The 17,157-nt window shown below is 39.2% G+C and overlaps 1 protein-coding gene across 2 annotated transcripts; it reads right to left on the bottom strand.

Annotated features, from left to right (window-relative positions):
- Positions 1 to 9,383: 9,383 nt before the first annotated feature.
- Positions 9,384 to 13,792, bottom strand: LOC100672877 (gamma-crystallin B-like). Of its 2 annotated transcripts, none has more exons than XM_010602270.3 (3): positions 13,784 to 13,792; positions 13,435 to 13,683; positions 9,384 to 10,139 (listed from the first exon to the last, which is right to left on the bottom strand). In XM_010602270.3, the coding sequence occupies exons 1-3, from the start codon at positions 13,790 to 13,792 to the stop codon at positions 9,864 to 9,866; spliced, it is 534 nt and encodes a 177-aa protein (XP_010600572.2). In that variant the 3' UTR covers positions 9,384 to 9,863. The 2 variants fall into 2 exon arrangements, with proteins under 2 accessions (XP_010600572.2, XP_003406144.2); XM_003406096.3 differs by having other exon boundaries at positions 13,441 to 13,683.
- Positions 13,793 to 17,157: the final 3,365 nt, after the last annotated feature.

Genomic DNA, 17,157 nt, shown 5'->3' with positions numbered 1-17,157 from the left:
GCTTCCAAGGCTGTAAATACTTATGGAAGCAGAGTGCCACATCTTTCTTCTGCAGAGCTGTTGCTTTGTTTGAACTGCCAACCTCTCAGTTAGCAACTGAGTGCTTAACCACTGCTTCACCAGGGCTCCTGATAAGAACCAAATGGAAGGCTTATATGGTCATTGGGTCCATGACTGAGCAGTATATTGCTTTACAGGTTGTCTAGCCCTTCCCAGAGGAGAGGGAGGTAGTAAAACTTCCTAAGCTGCCTGGACTCAGGACATTCATTTAGTACCTGCATGAATTGGTGGGCTATTTAACCCCTCAAGAAATGTAGTTATTTCTTGGTACTTATATTGTGGGACCCCATACATCTGTCAGTTTGTCAGACTGTGGCGGCTTACATGTTGCTGTGATGCTGGAAGCTATGCCACCGGTATTTCAAATACCAGCAGGGTCACCCACAATGAACAGGTTTCAGCCGAGCTTTCAGACTAAGATGGACTAGGAAGAAGTACCTGGTGGTCTACTTCTGAAAAAATTAGCCAGTGAAAACCTTATGAATAGCAGCAGAACATTGTCTGATACAGTGTTGGAAGATGAGCCCCTTAGCTTGAAAGGCACTCAAAATACAGCTGGGGAAGAACTGCCTCCTCAAATTAGAGTTGACCATATTGATGTGGATGGAGTCAAGCTTTTGAGACCCTCATTTGCTGATGTGGCACGACTCAAAATGAGAAGAAACATCTGCAAACATCCATTAATAACAGGACCTGGAATGTATGAAGCATGAATCTAGGAAAATTGGAAACTGTCGCAAATGAAATGGAATGCATAAACATCAATATTCTAGTCATTAATGAGCTGAAATGGACTAGTATTGACCAATTTCAGTTGGACAGTCAAATGGTCTGCTATGCCAGGAACAACAAATAGAAGAATGGTGCTGCATTCATCGTAAAAAGAACATTTCAAGATCTATCCTGACACACTAGATCTATCCTGCCAGTGATAGGAGAATACCCATATGCCTACAAGGAAAACCAGTTGATAAGACTATTATTCAAATTTATGCACAAACCACTAATGCCAAAGATGAGGAAATTGAAGATTTTTACCAACTTCTGCAGTCTGAAATTCATCAAACATGCAATCAGGATGCATTGATAATTACTGGTGATTGGAATGTGAAAGTAGGAAACAAAGAAGAAGGCATAGTAGTTGGAAAATATGGCCTTGGTGATAGAAACAATGCCTCACATCACATGATAGAATTTTACAAGACCAATGACTTCTTTATTGCAAATACCTTTTTTCACCCACATAAATGGTGACTATATGGGGTCACTATGAGTGTGACTCGACAGCAATGGGTTTGGTTTTTAGTTTTATACAGAAAGACCTCACCTAATGGAATACACAGGAATCAAATTGCCTACATCTGTGGAAAGAGATGATGAGAAAGCCCAATATCCTCAGTCTGAATACGGCCAGGGGCCACGAATGCCACAGTACGACCTTGAGTATATTTCACCTGATTTTAGAGACCATCTCAAGAATAGATTGGACTCACTAAACACTAATAACCAAAGACCAGACAAGTTGTGAAATGACACCAAGGACATCATACGTGAAGAATGTAGGAGGTCATTAAAAAGATAGGAATGAAAGAAATGACTAAAATGGATGTCAGAAGAGATTCTGAAACCTGCTCTTGACTTTGAGTAGCTAAAGCCATTAGAAGAAATGATGACATAAAAGAGCTGAACAGAAGATTTCAAAGGGCAGCTTGAGAAGACAAAGTAAAGTATTAGAATGAAATGTACAAAGAGTTGGAGTTAGAAAACTAAAAGGGAAGAACATGCTCAGCATTTCTCAAGCTGAAAGAACTGAAGAGAAAATTCAAGCCTCGCGTTCCAATATGGGCAAAATATTAAATGACGCAAGAAACATCAAAAGAAGCTGGAAGGAATACACAAAGTCACTGTACCAAAAAAAAAAAAAAAAAACTGGTTGATGTTCAAACATTTTAGGAGGTAGCCTATGATCGAGAACCAATGGCATTAAAGGAAGAAGTCCAAGCTGCGCTGAAGGCATTGGTGAAAAACAAGGTTCCAGGAATTGACAGAATACCAACTGATATGTTTCAACAAAAGGATGCAGTGCTGGAAATGCTCACTCATCCATGCTGAGAAATTTGGAAGATAGCTGCCTGGCCAACTGACTGGAAGAGATCCATATTTGTACCCATTCCAAAGAAAGGTGATCCAACAGAACAGGGAAATTATCGAACAATATCATTAATATCACACGCAAGCAAAATTTTGCTGAAGATCATTTAAAAGCAGTTGCAGCAGTACATCAAAAGGGAACGCCCAGAAATTTAAGCCAGATTCAGAGAAAAAAAAAAAAAATTTTTTTTTTTTTTAAGAGGATGTGAAATGAGAGATACCATTGCTGATATCAGATGAATACTGGCTGAAAGCAGAGAATATCGAAAAGATTGTTACCTGTGTTTTATTGACTATGCAAAGGCATTCGACTAGGTGGATCATAACAAATTACCGATAACATTGTTAAGAATGGGAATTCCAGGACACTTTATTGTGCTTATGAGGAGCCTGTATACAGACCAAGAGGCAGTCATTTGGACAGAACAAGGGGATACTGTGTGGTTTAAAGTCAGGGAAGGAGTGCGTCAGGGTCGTATTCTTTCACCATACTTATTCAATCTGTATCCTAAACAAATAATCTGAGAAGTTGGACTATATGAAGAAGAATGGGGCATCAGGATTGAAGGAAGGCTCATTAACAACCTGTGTTTTGCAAATGACACAGCCTTGCTTGCTAAAAGTGAAGAGGAATTGAAGCACTTATTGATGAAGATCAAAGACTACAGTCTTCAATATGGATTACACCTTAACATAAGGAAAATAAAAATTTTCACAACTGGACCAATAAGCAACATCATGATAAGCGGAAAAAAGATTGAACTTGTCAAGGATTTCATTTTACTTGCATCCACAAGTAACGCCCATGGAAGCAACAGTCAAGAAATCAAAGGACCCATCGCATTGGGCAAATGTGCTGCAAAAGAACTCTTTGAAGTGTTAAAAAGCAAAGATGTTACTTTAAGGACTAAAGTGCACCTGAACCAAGCCAGGGTGTTTTCAATCATCTCATAATCATGCAACAGCTGGACAATGAATAAAGAAGCTTGAAAAAGAATTCATGCCTTTGAATCATGGTGTTGGCAAAAAGTATTGACTATACCCATGGACTACCAGGAGAAGGATCAAATCTGTCTTCACAAGAAGTACATCCAGAATGCTCCCTAGAGGTGAGGATGGATAGGCTTCATCTCACATACTTTGGAAAAGTTATGAGGAGGGAACAGTCCCTGGAGAAGGACATCATGCTTGGTAGAGTGGAGAGTCAGCAAAAAAGAGGAAGACCCTCAATGAGATGGATTGACACAGTGGTTTCAATAATAGGCTCAAGTATAACAATTGTGAGGATGGTACAGGAACGGGTGGTGTTTTGTTGTCTTGTGCATAAGATAGCTATGAGTTGAAACTGACTCTATGGCACCTAACAACGAACATCTCATGGGAAACAGTGCAATGGATTAGAAAGAAAAAAAGAACAACCTCTGACATTTGGAAGCTGGCCTAGTGCTCCCAGGGCCCTGGTGGCGCGGTGATTAAGCATTTGGGTGCTAACCAAAAGGTCAGAAGTTCAAATCCACCAACTGCTCCTTGGAAATCCTATGAGGCAGCTCTACTTTGTCCTACAGGGTTGCTTTGAGTCAGAATCTACTCAACGGCAGCGGGTTTTTTTCTAGCACTCACAGGTCATTAACTCTCCTAGTTAGAAATAAAAAATCTCACAGAATATCAACTTCAGACAAGGAAATTCTGAGACCATGATGAAACGAGACAAAATAAGGCCACTTCATAATTTTGTCAAAGCACAAAAACATAGTCACTGTGTTGTCATTATTGTTGTTAATTGCCTTCTATTGGGTTCCAACTCATAGTGACACTGTGTACAAGGACCGAAAACACTGCCTTGTCATGTGCCATCCTCACAATCTTTGTTACGTTTGAGCTGATTGTTGCAGACACTGTGTCAATCCTTCTCATTGAGAGTCTTCCTCTTTTTCGCTAACCCTCTGCTTTGCCAAGTATGATATCCTTCTCCAGTGATTGGTCCCGCCTGATAACAAGTCCAAAGCACATGAGACAAAATCTCACCATCCTCTCTTCAAAGGAGAATTCTGGCTGTACTTCTTCCAAGACAGATTTGTGCATTCTTTTGGTAAAAACTCCATGCTATATTCAATATTCTTCCCCAACACCATAATTCAAATACCTCAGTTCTTCTTTGGTTTTCCTAATTAGTTGTTCAGTTTTTGTGTGCATATGAGGTTACTGAAAAATACCTGAGCTTGGTTCAGGTGCGCCTTGGTCTTCAAAGTGACATCTTTGCTTTTTAGCACTATAAAAAATCTTTTGCAGTAGATTTGCTTAATGCAATACACTGTTTGATTTCCTGAGTGTTGCTTCCAGGGGCATTGATTATGAAGCCAAGTAAAATGAAATCCTCGAGAACTTGAATCTTTTCTTCGTTTATTGTGAAGTTGCTTATTAGTCCAGTGTGAGGGTTTTTGTTTTCTTTATGTTGAAGCATAATCCATACTGAAGCCTGCAGTCTTTGATTTTCATCAGTAAGTGCTTCAAGTCCTCTTCACTTTTAGCAAGCAAGACTGTGTCATCTGCGTATAACAGGTTATTAATGAGTCTTCCTCCTATCCTGATGCTCTCTGTTCGTCATATAGTCCAGCCTCTCGTATTATTTGCTCAGCATAGAGATTGAATAAGTATGATGAAAGCCTACAACCCTGACGTACAACTTTTCTAAGTTTAAACCACACAGTATCCCTTGCTTGTTCTGTTCCAACAACCGGCCCTTGGTCTTTGTACAGGTTCTGCTGGTGCACAATGAAATGTTCTGGAATTCCTATTCTTCACAATGTTATCCATTATTTGTTATGATCCACCCAGTCGAATGCCTTTATATAGTCAATAAAACACAGGTAACAATCTTTCTGGTGTTCTCTGCTTCCAGTCAAGTTCATTCTGACATCAGCAATGATATCTGCTGTTCCATATCCTCTTCTGAATCTGGCTTGAATTTCTGGCAGTTTCCTTTCAATGTATTGCTGCAACTACTTTTGAATGATCTTCAGCAAAATTTTGCTTGCGTGTGATATTAATGATATTGTTCGATAATTTCCCTGTTCTGTTGGATCACCTTTCTTTGGAATGGGTACAAATATGGATCTCTTCCAGTCAGTTGGCCAGGTAGCTATCTTCCAAATTTCTCAGCATGGATGAATGAGCATTTCCAGCACTGCATCCTTTTGTTGAAACATATCAGTTGGTATTCTGTCAATTCCTGGAACCTTGTTTTTCACCAATGCCTTCAGCGCAGCTTGGACTTCTTCCTTTAATGCCATTGGTTCTCGATCATAGGCTACCTCCTAAAATGTTTGAACATCAACCAGTTTTTTTTTTTTTTTTTGGTACAGTGACTCTGTGTATTCCTTCCACCTTCTTTTGATGCTTCTTGAGTTGTTTAATATTTTGTCCATAGCATCTTCAGTATTTCAACTCGAGGCTTGAATTTTCTCTTCAGTTCTTTCAGCTTGAGAAATGCTGAGCATGTTTTTCCCTTTTAGGTCTTCGCACACTTCATTCTGTTACTTTTCTTCTCAAGCCACATTTTGAAATCTTCTGTTCAGCTCTTTTACTTCATCATTTCTTTCCATTTGCTCTTGCTACTCTATGTTCAAGAGAAAGCTTCAAAGTCTCTTTTGAAATCTATTTTTTTTTTCTTCCCTGTCTTTTTAACGACCTTTTGCTTTCTTCATGTATGACGTCCTTGATGTCATCCTGCAACTCCCCTGGTTTTCAGTCATTAGCTGTCAATACATCAAATCTATTCTTAAGATGGTCTCTAAATTCAGGTGGGATATACACAAGGCCGTACTTTGGGTCTTATGGACTTGTTTTAATTTTCTTCAGCTTCAACTTGAACTTTCATATGAGCAATTGATGACCTGTTCCACAGTTGGTCCCTGGTCTTCTTCTGACTTATGATATTGAGCTTTTCCATCATCTCTTTCCACAGATGTAGTCCGTTTAATTTCTGTGTATTTCATCTGCCGAGGTCCACATGTATGATTGCCATTTATGTTGTTGAAAAAAGATGTTTCCAATGAATAGGTTGTTGGTCTTGCAAAATTCTATCATGTAATCTATGGTGGTGTTTCTATCACCAAGGCCATGTTTTCCAGTTACTGATTCTTCTTCTTTGTTTCACATTCCAATAACTAACAATTATCAATGCATCCTGATTGCATGTTTGATCAATTTCAGACTGCTGAAGTTGGTGAAAATCTGAATTTCTTCAACTTTGGCATTAGTGGTTGGTATGTAAATTTGTATCATAGTTGTGATAACTGGCCTTCCTTGTAAGTGTATGGATATTATCCTATCACTGACTGCATTGTACTTCAGATTAGATCTTGAAATGTTCTCTTTGATAATGGATGTGATGCCATTCCTCTTCTATTTGTCATTTCGGCATGGTAGACCACATGATTGTCTGATTCAAAATGGCCTATACCAGCGCATTTCAGCTCACTGATACCGGAGTATATCAATCTGCAAAGTTCCATTTCATTTTTGACAACTTCTAATTTCCTTAGATTTATACATCATGCATTCTATGCCCCAGTGACAAATGGATGTTTGCAGCTGTTTCTTCTCATTTTGAGTTGTGCCACATCAGCAAGCCCAAAAGCTTTACTCCATCCACATCAAGTGAGGCTGACTCTACTATGAAGAGGCATCTTTTCCCAAGTTGTACCTTGAATGACTTTCAAACTAAATGGCTCGTCTTCCGACGCTGTATCAGACAGTGTTCTGCTGCTATTTAAAAGGTTTTTGCTGGCCAATTTTTTCAGCAGATCTCCGTGTCCTTCTTCTCAGTCTGCCTTAGTCTGGGAGTTCTGCTGAAATCTATACACCATGGGTGACCCTTCTGGCATTTGAAATATTGGTGGCATAGCTTTCACATTACAGCTACACATAAGCCACCACAGTATGACAGACTGACAGACGAGTGGTGGAAATTCAATCCACTGCCCACAAAATACCAAACATTCCCTCTCTTGCCAAATTGATTAACTTCTTTATCAATTACAACTTTATCCTTGTTCTAGTCTTGTTAGAGTCTAGTCTATGTATCCCCTACACATAAGATTTAATGAGATACTTGATTATAAAATTACCCATTTTCTGACAACATCCAATCTTAAGTGAACTCATGCCTTTTTTATATTCACCCATTCCCAGCATTCCCTCAAAGTCTTAAGTCTTTCTAGCATCAACTGTAGAAGTTAGTGAGATCCTGTAGGGCACCTCTCCTCCCATTCCAGGCCTGGATGGTGCTTTCACCTCAGACCCTCTTTTCTCTTTGAGGTCCTCGTCTTCATTTTAGGAGAGGAGGAAGGGAAGGAGTAAGGGGTAGAGTTAGGAATTATTTGGGTATAATTCCTTCCTCAGATGACTCCCCACTGTTGACTATCTCTTTTTGTTGTGGTTAGAGGGAGCGTATCAATCTCTTGTACCTCGGGGATGGAAGAACTAATTTTCAGGAAGAAAGACTTGATTAAAAAGATGCAGGATCTTAATGTTGCCATAACAAAATACCACAAAGTAGGTGGCTTTAAGAACAAAAATTTATTTTCTCACAGCTCTGAAGGCTAGAAGTCTGAATTCAGGGCATAGGCTGGGTAATGCTCTCAAACTTTATTCCCGGCTTCATCTCATCTCTCCTACTCTGGTTTTTCCTGTAACCCAATATCCTCACTCACCTTTATGTGTGTGTGTGTGTGTGTATACTTCGTTGTTGTTGTTGTTAGGTTCCGACTCATAGCAACCCTATAGAACAGAGTGGAATTGCCCCATAGGGTTTCCAAGGAGCAGCAGGTAGATTTGAACTGCTGACCTTTTGGTTAGCAGCTGTAGCTCTTAACCACTGTGCCACCAGGGCTCCGTGTGTGCTTTAGATGAAGGTTTACAGAGCAAATTAGTTTCTCATTAAACAATGAATACACATATCATTTTGTGATGTTTGTTGCAACCCCATGACATGTCAACACTCTCCCTACTTGACCTTGGGCTCCCCATTACCAGCTTTCCTGTCCCCTCCTGCATTCTCATCCTTGCCCCTGGGCTGCTGTGCCCATATAGTTTCGTTTTGTTTTATGGGCCTGTCTAATCTTTGGCTGAAGGGTGAACCTCAGGAGTGACTTCAATATTGAGTTAAAAGGGTGTCTGGGGCCATACTTTCAGGTTTTCTCCAGTCTCTGTCAAACCACCAAGTCTGGTCTTTTATGTGTGAGTTAGAATTTTGTTCTACATTTTTCTCCAGCTCTATCTGGAACCCTCTATTGTGATCCCTGTCAGAGAAGTTCGTGGAGCTAGCCAGGTACCATCTAGTTGTAATGGACTCAGTCTGGTGAAGGCTGTGGTATTTGTAGTCCATTAGTCCTTTAGTCCTCATGTCTTTAGTTTTCTTCATTCTTCCTTGATCCATACAGGGTGAGACCAGTGGAGTATCTTAGATGGCCACTCACAAGCTTTTAGGACCCCAGATGCTACTCAGCGAAGTAAGATGTAGAACATTTTCTTTATAAACTGTGTTATGCCAGTTGAGCTAGGTGTTCCCCCAAGACCATGGTCCCCAGCCCTCAGCGCAGTAACTCAGTCCCTCAGGGGGTTTAGATGTGTTTCCATGACCTTGATTTGGTCAAGTTGTGCTGGCTTATGCTTCACCAAAGTTACCATTTATCTATTGTCTATTTAGTGTTTTTCACACACCACCCTTCCTCTCCCCTCATAACCATCAAAGATTGTTTCTTTTTGTTTGTAAGCCTTTTCATGAGTTTTTATAGAAATGATCTCGTACCATATTTATCTTTTTGTGACTGACTTCTTTCACTCTTTTATTTATTATATTGTAATTTGTTAGTAGCTACTTTAATCAATTTTCAAAATAAATAAAACAAACATACGATCAAACAAACTTCTCTGGAAAACTTTAGTTATTTTCCACTTAATATATTCTCTATGTATAGTGATAATACCTTACTTCCTATTAAAATTATATGAGGCTGCGTTTCCCAATGTGCATGTAGTTTTGGTGAATATTTGGAAATTCTTCTTCAAAGTACATACAGTAAAGAGATAGTGAACTATATTTGGGCTGGAAATCTAGTAGAGGAAAGGAGTGTTGGAAATGGAATTGGGAGATAAAGGATGGTGGCTTTTAGAAGGTTACGGAGTACAATAGCTGATAATGTAATAGTTTATTTATTTGTTTATGGAGATAAAGTTAAAGTCCAAATGTTAAGAACAACTTCCCTCATCAGCTAAGACTCAGACTATACAGGGAAGATTTCTGGTGGTGATAACCTGGAGGGACAATCTGAGGTGTTTCAATAAGCAGTAATTCATCATTGTAGCTACAGATAGTCCGTAAAGGCCTAACCACAAATGAATTTAGCCTAACTGAATGGAACTTTTCTTTAAGCTTACATAGTTTAGCTGTTAAAATATTACTGGAAATAATATTCTTGTACGAGTTTGCTTTTCATCTTGAAAACACACATTCTTGTGTTTGACCAAATGCCTTTATTGCTTTTGAATGCTTAATAGATTGCAAGAAAGACAGGACTCTATTAGTGCCAGAAACACAAGCTAAATGTTTTAATAAATTTTAAAAGAGAAAAATGGAAAAAGTAAACATTTCAGTAAACATCCATGACTCGTCTAAAAGAACCAACTTTGGCATTCACGGCCCCCCAGTCAAGATATCTCCTGTACTCTCCCGGCCTCAGCAGGTACTGCCGCCCCCGGTAGTTGGGCAGCTCATAGAGGACCCAGCAGCCCTCCAGCACGTTGAGGGAGTGGATTTCATTGAGGTGGAAGCGGTCCTGAAGAGAGGGACAGTCATCTGTGACCTCTGTCATTTGTCCTCTGAATTCCTCTCTCTCATATATCTTCATTCTGTAAGTGCCGGGGTGCTGAGGTGGCAAATGGGAAAGAAGTAAATGAACAAAAATAGAGGAAGATTAAAGTTCCAGCCCCTGCACCTCCCTGCCAACTCCTGACTAGAAGTTTTTTTAAGCCAAGGTTTGCTTCTGGAACAACCATATCACAGAGTTAAGGAATGTTCCTCCCCTGATCACCCAACTCTAGTGTGTCTAATGATTTACAGGTAAAGCTAAGAAAAGACCTCAGCAGTCCTTGAGTTTTTCTAACCACCAAACTCTGATCCTGGTGAATTAAGATTTGCTTAAATAAAATTTATGACATCTCTTTAGTGTTTGTTATTAGAGAAAGTCCTTTTCAAAGAAGAAAAGTGAGAGTCATTGGAAAACCATTGTCTGCTATATTACTTTTTCAAGAGGTAATCTTTAAACCTTAAACCAGAAATATCCCCTGAAGTCTTCTTAAAACCAAATAATAGTTTAGCTTAACTAGCAAAAAATGTCTGCCTTGAGCATTGTGCTTTTTTGAGAATTACCTATATGGAATCAAATTGACAACAGCAACTCAAAAGATTAGGTAGGAACCTCTGGGGCAGTGAATTTATATTAATGGAGGAGAAAAGAAGGGGGTAATCAGTGTCACTAAATGATACATGTAGAAACTGTTGAATTGGTGTACGTTTTGCTCTGTGTATTTCAACAACAAAATAAATAAAATTATGTTTATATATATATATAAATAATCAATATTGAGTTATTTTCTGTAGGGCTAATGTGAGGCTTTTCATGGACACTATGGAAAATGCTGCTTCCACTGACATTGACTGTGGATCCAAATAAAATGAAATCCTTGACAACTTCAATATTTCCTCCGTTTATCTTGATGTTGCTTTTTGGTCCAGTTGGGAGGATTTTTGTTTTCTTTATGTAAGGTGTGATCCATACTGAAGGCTGTAGTCTTTCATCTTCATCTGTAAATGCTTCAAGCCCTCTTCACTTTCAGCAAACAAGGTTGTGTCATCTGCATATTGCAGGTTGCTAATGAGTCTTCCTTCAATTCTGAAGCCTGATTCTTCTTCATATAGTCTGGCTACAAAAGACTTCTTTTGAAGGCAAAGATGTCACTTTGAGGACTAAGGTTCACCTGACCCAAGTCATGGTCTTTTCTATCACTTTATATGCGTGCAAAAGCTAGACAATAAATTAGGAAGGCTGAAGAAGAACTGAGGCTTTTGAATTATGCTGTTTGTGAAGAATATTAAATATACCATGGACTGCCAGAAAGATGAATAAATCTGTGTTAGTAGAAGTACAGGCAAAATGCTCATTAGAAGCAAGGGTGGTGAGACTTCGTCTCACATACTTTGGACATTTTATCAGGAGAGACCAGTCCCTGGGGTAGGACCTCATGCTTGGCAAAGTAGAAGGTCAGCGAAAAAGAGGAAGAGCCTTGATGAGATGGATTGACACAGTGGCTGCAACAATGGGCTCAAACATAATGATCGTGAGGATGATGCAGGACCAGGCAGTGTTTCATTCCATTGTACACAGGGTTGCTACGAGTTGAAATCAACTCATTGGCACCTAACGACAATGAGACATAGATTATTAAGCTCTTAAAAAATAAGATGGTACCTTTTCTATACCTCTGTTTTCATCACCTCATTTCAGTTCAAATTCCAATCTGGCTCTTGAGCTTCCTTTCTGACCCCCTACCCCCAATTTATTAATTTTCCCTCAGCAGCAAGAATAATCTTCATTAAAACCTTGTTTTAATGACACGTGCCTCCCACATTTCACTCTTCTAAGAACTCTACAATCACTCCCCAGAAAATATTGAACCTCAAAGTTCAGTTTTGAATCATGTCATTTATTATGGATTCAATTGTGTCCCCCTAAAATATGTATTGTAAATCTGGTGGCACCGTGGTAAAGTCACTTGACTGCTGACCAAAATGTCTGTGGTTCAAGCTCACCAGCTGCTCTTCAGGAGAAAGATGTGACGGTCAGCTTTGATAAAGATTACAGCCTTGGAAACCCTATGGGGAAATGCTACTCTGTCTTACAGGGTCTCTACGAGTCAGAATAGACCTGATGGCAATTTTAAAAATTTTTATACCTGTATTTATAATCCCATGTGGGACTGGTTTTTCTTTGTTATTTTAATGAGGCAGTATTAGTGTAGGGTGTGTGTTAAGTCAATTTCTTTTCAGATATAAAAATTGCAGACTGAGCAAGCAACCAGGCAAGCAAGCAGAGGTGGAGAAGATAAGATGCCAGGCCACATGAAGATTACCAAGGAACCAATGAGCAGAAGCTGTAAAAGAGATAAGAACCTCTCCCAGAGCAAAAGACAGAAAGCCTTTCCCTAGAGCTGGCACTGTGAATTTGGACTTCTAGCCTCCCAAACAGTGAGAAAATAAGTGTCTGTTTGCTAAGGTCACCCACTTGTGGTATTTCTGTTATAGCAGCACTTGACAATTAGGACAATCTTCCTTCAAGTTCACACCTCAAAGTGACCTAATAGAAATTGACCAATAACTTAGAACTAGAAACCATATATACATAAAAAACAACCAAATCTGTTGCCACTGAGTCAATTCTGACTCATAGCAATCCTATGGGACAGAGTAGAACTGCCACATAGGATTTCCAAGGAAAGTCTGGTGGATTTAAACTGCCAACATTTTGGTTAGCAACCAAGCTCTTAACCACTGCACCATACATAGGGGCCTTTGTTCTCCAGGAAGAATAATCAAATAATGAAATAAGCAAAAGTAGTTTTAATCAATTAAACAGCTCCAGATTTTATTTATAAATTTTGATGATCCGGTGAATCTCTAGGTTGAAGTTGCCTGGAATGACCACTTAAAGAAATATATCTTTCTGTGTGTTGTGTGTGTGTGTGTTCTCTGTGTGAGTGGCTAAATATAGATAACAAAACATTTGCCATTTCCTTTGCCTTTTCAGTGTATAGTGACATTAATTACATTCACCCTGTTGTGCACCCGTAACAACTATCCATTAAAATTACATGTTGAACAGATGGTAATTGCAGTCTCTTTCATGCCCTGCTTTTTCTTAATTAATCTTTTGGTCTTTTATTTATTTATTTTTATTACATTTAAAATATAAAGTAGGGACCAAGTAGTGAAAAGACAGCAGCACAGAGTTCATGAAAAAAGGCTCACACCCAAGGAAACTGCTAGACTGGGCCGCATGAACTAACATCACTTCCAGTCCTGCTGCTGCCTAATTGTAACTATTTGGTTTAAGACTGATATTTTTTAAAGACTTTCATTCCCAAAGGGACCCAAGACAAAGCTACACTCACCTGGGGGATGAGGTGGCAGGAGCGGATTGAGTCACTGAGGCCCATCCACTGCTGGTAATCAGAGTACTCGCCCCGGCGCAGGAAGTACTGGTGTCCCTGGTAGTTGGGGTACTCATAGAGTATCCAGCAACCACTGTCCACCCGGATGGAGTTGCAGCAGTTGAAGTGGGTCTGCAGGTTGGGGCAGTCACTGCTGCATGGGTAGCAGTGACCCTGGAAGCCCCGGTCCTCGTAGAAGGTGATCTACAGTGGAAAGCAAGGTGACAACAGGCAGTCAGCAAGAAGGTACATCTCCACATACAGTAGACTCAATAGGTACAGTACGGCACTTCCATTGGCTCACCTTGCCCATGGTTGTTAACAGCAAATGATCAGCCTCCGATTGATACGGACAAGAGCGGCAGCTAGTATATATAGCAGGATGACTGCTGCAGTGGCAAGACCAACAGAAAAAGAGCCTGGGGGTAGTGCGTAAGGGGGTTTCTGTTTTCTTTCCTTTCATTTTGGGGTCATGGAGCAGGGGGTTCTGATTCTCTCTGGCATTTTCGCGATGTCCTCACCAGCTGCAGTGAATGGAATTAAAGTCAGCAGAGCCATTATGACCTTGGAGACAAAGAGCGCACTTCTCATCCTATGCAGCTCTCTAGAAATACATTCCATGCCCAGCATTTTGTAACGTTTGCCTATGGAAATTGCTGAGATGGGGGTTGGTGGCTCCATCTGGGGTGACTCGTGAGAATCATATGAATTCCAGAGGGACTCGCGCTAAAGCGCAACAAAAAATTCCAAACAAAAAACTCTTCTCAGTGAGAAACATAATTATGTTTCTTAAACTACTTCATCAACATGATACGGGTTTTGATAAAAATATTTTGCATGTGATTATGTAAGAAAAAAAGATTTGAACAGTGCATACACCAAAATGTTAATAGTGGTTATCAGTGAACAACAAGGTGAGAGGTCCTAGTTTTATATTTTTATTCCTTTTTTTTATTTGCTGTTTTTTATTTCCTTAATTTTCTATTGAAAATATATACTACTTTCATGACGTGGAAGGAAAATAATAAATGCAATATTTAAATGTAAAATTTTTTAAACGTTTAAATTTTAAATGGTGAAAAGCAGCAAATTTTGGAAATACGTACATTTTGTCTTGAGATTAATAAACACTTCTTTTTTAAAAAAAATAAATAGCTCTCCCAAGACACTGTGAGATACTTGGAGAGCAGGAAAATACACAGGAGCTCTACCCCACCCCAAATTGTCTTCTAGGGCTGCTTTTTGTTTTTAAAACTAGCATCATGATTTGCTTGTCTGCCGTCCCACAAGCATCACTGTTTCATAGACTCCAGGGGACTGCCTGAAGAGCTTTCTCCAATGCAGCCAGCCTACCGATTTAGACCAAACAGTTGTCTTTGACTCAACTCCAAGTCATGACAACCGTATGTGTGTCAGAGTGTAACTGTGCTCCATAGGGTTTTCAATGGCTGTTTTTTGGAAGTAGAACACCAGGCCTTTCTTCTGAGGTACCTCTGGGTAGACTTGAACCTCCAATCTTTCCGTTAGCAGCCAAGGACATTAACCACTTTCACCACCCAGGGACAACTTTGATTTAGAAGCACTCCTCAGATATGTAGTGTTCGAGAATGACATCAATTCCCAGCTCATGTACATCCCTCAAGAGTATATAGAAAGGTAAAATCAAACGCCTTGCTATTTCACAGCTAACAATATGTTCACAATGCCATTTGTAGAAATCCTCAGTCGGCATGCAAAGTAGATATCAAAAGGATAGACAACAATAGCCACAAAGAAACACTGTTCCCTCATAACTAGCAGAGGTAGACAACCTGTACAAAGAAAACTGGGCAAAGTCCTATGAAGCTAGATACATGGCAGGGTTTCCAGGGACCACAGGTTAATTACTGATACACTTCTCTGCCTCCCTCCTAATGCTGTAGGCCTCCTCAGTTATAACTGTAATCAAATCCAGCTTATAAAAGGTTGCATCGGTCTCCCCAGCCACAAGACCCATCTGAATACACTGCCATTTTCAGCAAAAATCAACAAGCCACGTGTGTTTTTGCTAATGAAACTGTCCTGTAGAAAGCAGACAGCCCATTTAAACCTTAAGACAGCCATAATGTGTACTCACATTCCTTTGAGCAAATTGCTACTACACACATTTACAGGCTAAACCATGTACCCAGTAGGCATTTTAGAAAGGTACTGAAAGACTAGAGCATTTTTTCTCCCTAGTCGTCATTACATTCTACTGAAAGAGAGCCTGTACCCATTTTCCTTTTAATGCTTTATTGAAATGATTTTAAATAAATGTTTCTGTATGAGAACATAGTAAAAGCAATAAGTGGCAGATTAATTTCATATTGGATTGGAACTTTGGAAAACTGCCTCCTACAACTCCACCGGGCTGCAACATTCAATGCTAAACATTTGTAAAATGTGCTAGAAAGCCAGCCTGTTCTGACATAGAGCACCATTCACTCTCTGTCTTCCTAAACAGTCTTGCAGTCACAAGGAAGTGGCATAAGATACACACATTTATTACCAAAGGTAGCAGTGCAATCTGCTTCTAAGAGAAGATACCTCTATGACATCTGAAATAACACTCTAATGTTATTTGCATCAAAAGCTAACTGTAAAGAAAAAGGTACTGGCAGGAGTTGCACTTTTAAAATGATGTTTCTTTTCCTCTCCCAAAGGTTTGATTATGAAGTCCCAGTCTCAGTGACCTGTAGAATAAAAAGATGGTTTTAGTATCAAGTACATCAGTTTAACATGGAACACAGATGTTAGGCTTTCACTCTGTAGGGGGTTAAGGTTAAATATCAGATATTAACTTGCTGACGAAGATGGATGAAAATAAATGTAGGTAAAAAAAGAATTTCCATGGAACTGTTTTAATAAATTTGGAATGAAGAGTTATGTTTTAACTAAATGCTATATATGATCCCACACTAGATCCTGTACAGAGGGGGAAAATGCTATTTAAAAAAAAAAAAAAAAGACCTTATTAGCTCAATTAACAAAATTGGCATCTAGATGGTAGATTAAATAAAATTATCAACGTTAGATTTTCTGAGATTGATAATTGTACTGTAGTTATTTAAGGGAGTAACTTTGTTTTTAGGAAATACATACTTAAGTATATAGGTGTAAAGGGGTATGATGGATGCAACTTCAGATGGCTCGGAAAGAAATATCTGTTTCCACACACAGAGAAAGAGAGAGACGGAGAGAGAGAATAATAAAGATAACAGAGCAAAACATTAACAACTGGCAAATTTGAGTGAAGGGTACATGACAGTTCTTTGCATTGTTCCTGCAACTTTCTGTAAGCTTGAAATTATTCCTAAATAATAGGTTATACTTCTTATGACTAATCCTACCCAAAGCCAGTCACTTCTTTGTCCTTTAGCAGTTGTATATTTTGCTCGCATTATTTTAAACTTTTTATACATCGCTTTGAAATTAAACTCCCTGATAGGCATACGTCATCCTTTTGGGGTGATGAAAGAGTACTGGGACTAGACGGAGGCTGCACAATATTGTAAATCTCCTAAACGCCGTACTTTAAAATGGCTCATTTTTTGTTTTATCAATTTCACCTCGATTAAAAAAAGTGTAAAAAAAAAAAAGGACAATCTAGCAAACAAATGAAATAAAAGGGATTTCAGCTCTAACTCTGTTTCTTGA

This window comes from Loxodonta africana, chromosome 6 (assembly GCF_030014295.1).
Source record: "Loxodonta africana isolate mLoxAfr1 chromosome 6, mLoxAfr1.hap2, whole genome shotgun sequence".
Classification (NCBI taxonomy): Eukaryota; Metazoa; Chordata; class Mammalia; order Proboscidea; family Elephantidae; genus Loxodonta; species Loxodonta africana.
This window is presented reverse-complemented; position numbering and strand designations above follow the sequence as displayed.